The sequence below is a fragment of the Citrus clementina genome, unplaced genomic scaffold (assembly GCF_000493195.1).
Source record: "Citrus clementina cultivar Clemenules unplaced genomic scaffold, Citrus_clementina_v1.0 scaffold_3, whole genome shotgun sequence".
Lineage (NCBI taxonomy): Eukaryota > Viridiplantae > Streptophyta > Magnoliopsida > Sapindales > Rutaceae > Citrus > Citrus x clementina.
The window spans coordinates 9,851,426-9,857,491 of record NW_006262339.1 but is presented as its reverse complement, the minus strand read 5'-3'; the positions used below and the strand labels follow the sequence as shown (position 1 = coordinate 9,857,491).

The window sequence follows — 6,066 nt, the reverse complement described above, 5'->3', positions numbered from 1 at the left end:
AATGTTAAACAATTAATAACATCTCAAAAAATATAAATAAGATAATATATTTTCATAAATTAATCATGCTCAATTGAATACAACCCTTTAGTATACCAAATTAGTATATGTTAATCAATTTTATTGTTGTTTATGATGTTTTATATGAAAAATATTCATAAAAAATTATAAAGATAAATAATGTTAATTTAAAGAAAATAAAAAAATAAAAACAATAATAGTCTACCACTATATTATCATAAGTTATAGAGATGGGTAACAATGTTAATTATTAAACTTGTTTAGGTATGGATAAAAATTAATTAATTAGATAGAGATATTTTTGAGGATATTTTTTTAACGATGCCATTCAGACTTTTTAAATTAAGTAAAAAGTTTAAAAAAATTAGCTTAATGACTGAAAATTTTCATTAAGTTGAAAAACAAACGGACTTAATGACTTAACTGATTGCAATTAAGTCAATTAAGTCATTAAGTAAGAAAAAAAAAACAAACAACCCCTAAGTTAATTTTATCCTATACGGTTGTGATGAAAACCTATATTCTCTTTACTATTTTTATCAAAAATATTATTTAAAAGTCATTTTACCATACATTACTAATATTTATTTCATGGTTACATTTTTTTCGCTAATATAATTATAACTTTTAAGCCACAATACCTCAGTACCAAATAAATCCTTACATGTGTAACCAATTTCACTCGAATACACACAAGTGGAACCATAATCTTTAATTTGGAGGCCATTGTATCTGTATTCTAAATATTGGGGCCATTAATGAATAAACAATCTTATTTTGAAGATTAAATTTGTAAAAATATAGGAGCCATTTTGTAATAAGTAATATACTGTACACATAAATGACTAATGGTGGGGCTATATAAACCCACTAACTTTTTCTGCACTTAAGAATTTTATTATCAAATAATTTTATTCCTTTTTTCTCTTTTCATTCTCAATTCTTATATACATATAGCTGCAAATAACTAGTTTGGTTATGCGCTATCATAAACTTAGAGGAGCAAAATTCATCATTAAAAAAAGAACACAAGTTTTTAACAACTGTGAAAGTTTATGAATATTAAGAAATTAATCTTTTACTAATCATAAAAGGTAGTGAATATCAAGAAAAAAAAAATTCTTATATATAAAAAGCATAAATAGAGGTTATGATTTACTAAGAGAGGTAAATCTGAAGGAGAGTGAAATTGAAAGTTTAATTTGCAAAGTGTGATAGTAGAGAGACTATACAATCATGAGTATAGAGAGAAAGAGATTAATGACGGATAATTTTGATATTCTTAAATTTTAAACTTTTTATAACGAATTTAATTTTTAAAATGAGTTTAAAGATGATTTTGGTGGGTTTAAATAATCCCACACATAACTAATCTGAAGATCAAATTCACAAAAAAAATGATATATTTACTATATCATTTAAAAGACCTACTATTTCCCCATTGTTTGTGTAATCAAACTGGGATGATTTACTTACATATCCATGTCCCTTTTTTTGCCCCCCTTTATAAGGCAATTCACTCTATTCAAAATAATATTGACATTCATCAACAAGCCGTTATAAATCTATATTATACTTTTGTCATCAACATGAACCCAGGGTTGGTCCAGCGAATCGGGAATTGATCAGCCGTCCATTTCAAAATGCAAATAATGATTTTAACAAGACAGAGATAAATTTTTAAAAATAAATTTTGCAACAATTAATTTGATTAAATGAGAACAAATTAATTCCTTACAGTATTGGTTTTCGAGGATTTGTCCAAGAAACATGCTGATTTTGACTGTAATTTATGTTTGTATGTAGGTGGTTTGTACGTAGCTAACCTGACGCATTGCTTCTCCAACTTCTTAAACAATTAAAGCTTCAATTCGAGGATTTAAGGAAACATATTCCAATGATTTAGCCTATGTAATTAATGCAAGTAAGTTAAGGATTTCTAAAACATTATCCCACAGCACTTGAGAATGGTTCTTAGGGTAAGTATTTAAGAACCTAAAAAATTCTCAAATTTAGAGTTTACTTTTGAGTATATGAATCAGATTATGGGCATCTATATGATTGGGGTCCATACTACTCTTTCACATGATAAGAACAAGGTTATTAGTGGCATTATTTCATATTGATTGATAATCAATTTTGGGTGAAGTATATCAAATTTAATCAACCCTCAACTCTGTTCTAGCATATAATACTTGAGTAATAATCAACTCTTGAACTAATTTTTCAATATATTTACGCTCACGGGTTTTAATAGATCTCTCTCAAATCAATTTTGGAGATAAGAAAAAAAAATATTTAATTTACTCTTATATTTGCGCCTGGAGGTGCTTTGAAAAAATTTAGATGCACAAATTTTTTTTACCATTTAGGGAATGAATACTATATTATTTGAGATGATATTTTGGTATAAAATTTTAAGATATATAACACTACTCTTATGTATATATATATATATATATATATATATTGAGCCAATCAAACTTGCGATTAATACAAAATCCCTGGGCTCTAATTGTCTAGACACTCCAGCAGAATTGGTAGATTTGATTCTACGTTTGAATTAACGCACAACTGACAGATTCCAAGAGTTTGTCCTATTGCTCAGCATCAGTTCAAGCTTGCTGTATGCATATATATATAGCTTCACCTACTTGTATTTCAAGGCTTTCTTGCTTCACATTTCAAAATGAATATATCTTCAAGTTCAACCTTTTTTGTAATCACGGGGTTGATTTTAATGCCCTCATAATGGGAATCAATTGCTAATCTATTTAATGATGTTGGACATTCACGAACAGACCTTAAGGGTGCGTTTGGGATTGAGGTGCTGTAGCTTTTAAGTTACAGCTGCTGTGAAAAAAAAGCTGTAATTATGAAACAAAAGTTAATAATATATAGTAAATATAAATTTTAAATAATAATTTTGATAAAATTATTAAAAATATAATAAATTTTATATTATACAAGTGAAAAATTATATCAACATAATTTAAAAGCTACAGCAACTAGTGTTTACCAAATACTTTAGTGCTGTAGCTTTTAAGCTACAGCTGCCCAACTTCAATCCCAAACGCACCTTAAGTCGGCATTATTTCGGATTCCAGTACCAAATTTGAATTAATAATATACCGCTTCAATAATTTTCAGTTTAGAATCGTAATTGATGTGTCAATTTATTTATAACTGCCACATCATATTAATGATTAATAATTGATGGGACTCAATTTAGAACTCCGACGTTAGAATTTCTAACATTACTTACGGTTTTGAAATCTCATCTACACCAACAGTTAATAACAATCCGGTTGTATGATATCCCAGAGTTTCACTCAGAAATTGCTTCTCTTTGATCTCTTTCTCGTTTTCCAATACTTAATTATTTAACTTCAGTGGCAGTTGTAGCTCCTCATTGATATTTCTCATGTTAAATTAGTTGGGTGAGTTTTAGTTTTACGTCGACTAATCCTCTGCTAAAATGAAACTTCACCTGAAATTTATTGAGGTTTGGTTCGGCAATTAAATATGAAGAATTATATTAAGAAAGAAACACATTACTACCAAATGATCCAAATTCAATAACAATATATGGAGGTACCACTGCTTAAAGAACAAATTAAAGATCTTCGCATTAAAAAGAACAACAGATCTGGATGTATATATAACAAGAAAATGCAAAAAGAAGATGCTAGCTTTTCACTTCATCTTTATGTTACACACTTGCTATGAACATGTATATTCTATCAAGTACAAACTTGTCAACAGCCATAAACTTAATGTACACAACAAGTATATACCAAAGCTGCTCATGGGCAAAATAAAATTTCATGCACATGTACAGAAGATTTTGGAACAAGAAATTAACTAATTAAAATTAGCGAAAGTTAAATAACTTCTTGACAAAGTGCTTGTCAATCAAACCCTTAAGTGCTTCTGCCTTACTAATTACAAAGGGCTTTTTTGCTTCCTGTTAGAGGGATACCAAACAGCTTGTTTTTGTAAACTATGCAGCCAATTAAGCTAGCTACCGTTTACAGTACAATCCAAACTTTGGCTGTTAATGGTACTGAAGAGCATCATTAGCACTCCCCATAAAAGAAGTCCTCTTAACGAACCGGCCTTTCATTCTAGGCCTCTTCTCAGCATTCAGTTTCCTCACTTCGTACCTTATCTTCTTCGAAAACAGCCTCGTTCTTCGCTTCTCTCTGTACCTCGATACTCTGGCTTCCCTTCCGCCGCCGGCTCCCAAGTGGCACCCTCTGAGCACTGCTCCTCCGCCGCAAGTGTGATGATGAACATCTTTGCAACACAAACCCTAAAAAATGTATTGCACAAAGTGAGTGATTGTTGATTAAAAGTGTTTGATAAAATTCAGCTTCAATGGTTCGATAAGTTTTATGGAAAGTTACCGTGCAATGGGGCCAGCAGTGGTTGAGGTTAATTTCAGGGCGGCTTCCTGCTGTCCAAGGACAGCCCTGGCTAGCCCAAGCAGTTATAACAGCGTCATAATTTAGCTTCAAACACACGTTCCTCATCAGCTTCGGCTTGCATTCAGTGCTCATTAGCCCCGCAGTATCGTCTCCGGTCACTGGTGATTGATAATCAAAGTTACAATCTATTGCTTCTCTTGTTGCTGCTGCAATTACAGCTTCTTCCACTTCTTCGGCCTTAATCTTCAAATTCAATGCTATAGTTTCCTCTTCCTTACAATCCAACAACGTCCCAAATTCTTTGACATCACAAGAATCTTCATCAAGGGCGCCACCTCCACCTCCAAGTAAGCTCTCAACATCAGCTGCAAACTCCGCAAGATCCAAGTCGGATGGCAAGAATCCATGTAGATCATCCAAATCACCCGTCCCATCTTGTCCATTATAACCATCAACAATCAAATTTTCATCCGGCTCAACGGCCTCAAATGGATCAAAAACCGGCACCTGATAAAGCAACTGCTCATCAATGACTTGATCATCGGCCTGCAGCGACCCGTCTTCACAGCCAATCTCAGGAACAAGAGGCTCATTCGCCTTTGCTTGTTGCACCAACATGGCCTTATTATTATTATGCCTAGGCGTCCGGGCTTTTCTTGTGAAACCCTGGTGCCAAACTGGCACCGTATCTTTATCAGTATGCTCATTGATCAGCTTATTGTTATTATTACATGATGATGCAGTCTCAAGACGGACCCTTTCATGTCTACTCGCCAGCTGGTTTGCCGAATGAACTGATGCATCACATCCTTGGCAAAGAAAAGCATCATCCGCCACACAATACCAACGTGCACGCTTGAGTAAACAGCCGTCGCAAGCTCTTGCCGTCTTGCCTCCCATGGCATTTGCAGTTCTCTTTTCACCAGTCATCATAAGAAAGCAGCTGCAAATTGAAAAACTTGTTAATTATGATGATGAAATTAACTGTACTGCTGGCTAATGGCTTCAAGCATATACTTTGGGACACCAGTGATTAGAGTTATTGAATTGAGAATTGGGAATCGTCGTTGTTAATGTAGTTTGACCCCACTACATGGCAGGATGATGCCTTTTCACTCAAGCACTACATAAGCTACCTTGCTACCCCATGCGCTTTTTGGTGGTATCTGCTATACAGAATTTTGTTTGCCCTAATTGGGACCCAGAAATTGGTCTTATCTAAGTGTTGATTGGCTAACATTCTGAAATCCATCCTAATCTCTGAAATCTGTTTGGTTACAAGTCTGCATTAGTGGATTCCTTGTGGCCCAGACTAGGGTATGGCAAAAGTCACTCTCCTATGAGTTAAGACCTTTTTGTTTTATTGTCTCTGTATTTCAATAATTCCTGTTAAAACTTTTATAAACCCTTGTTTTTGGTCCCCTATTGTTGTTTTCAATTCTCTCTTGTGGTAGCTTTCATCTCTCTTTCATGTAAGTCATTCTCCTCCAGTTGATTAGTGGCAAAATTTGAACTATTATATATGAACTTTTGCCTGGGCTATTCAGGGCAGTTTACTAGCTACAGATTTTTGTTGCCCTTTCAAGTTTCGAAATGTTTTTTTTTTATTTTTTAT

At 33.0% G+C, this 6,066-nt stretch overlaps 1 protein-coding gene across 1 annotated transcript; it reads right to left on the bottom strand.

Annotated features, from left to right (window-relative positions):
* Nucleotides 1-4,078: 4,078 nt before the first annotated feature.
* On the bottom strand, nt 4,079-5,384 carry LOC18046216 (zinc finger protein CONSTANS-LIKE 6). The gene is made up of 2 exons (XM_006440901.2): nt 4,431-5,384; nt 4,079-4,336 (listed from the first exon to the last, which is right to left on the bottom strand). Exons 1-2 carry the CDS (start codon nt 5,382-5,384, stop codon nt 4,079-4,081), a joined length of 1,212 nt encoding a protein of 403 aa, XP_006440964.1.
* Nucleotides 5,385-6,066: the final 682 nt, after the last annotated feature.

What these genes read in the sequence shown, in the direction of transcription:
- LOC18046216 (XM_006440901.2), bottom strand. Translation starts at nt 5,384, where the DNA reads ATGATGACTGGTGAAAAGAGAACTGCAAATGCCATGGGAGGCAAGACG. An exon ending in ACTGCTGGCCCCATTGCACG is followed by an intron (nt 4,337 to 4,430) that starts GTAACTTTCCAT and finishes TACATTTTTTAG; the next exon opens with GGTTTGTGTTGCAAAGATGT.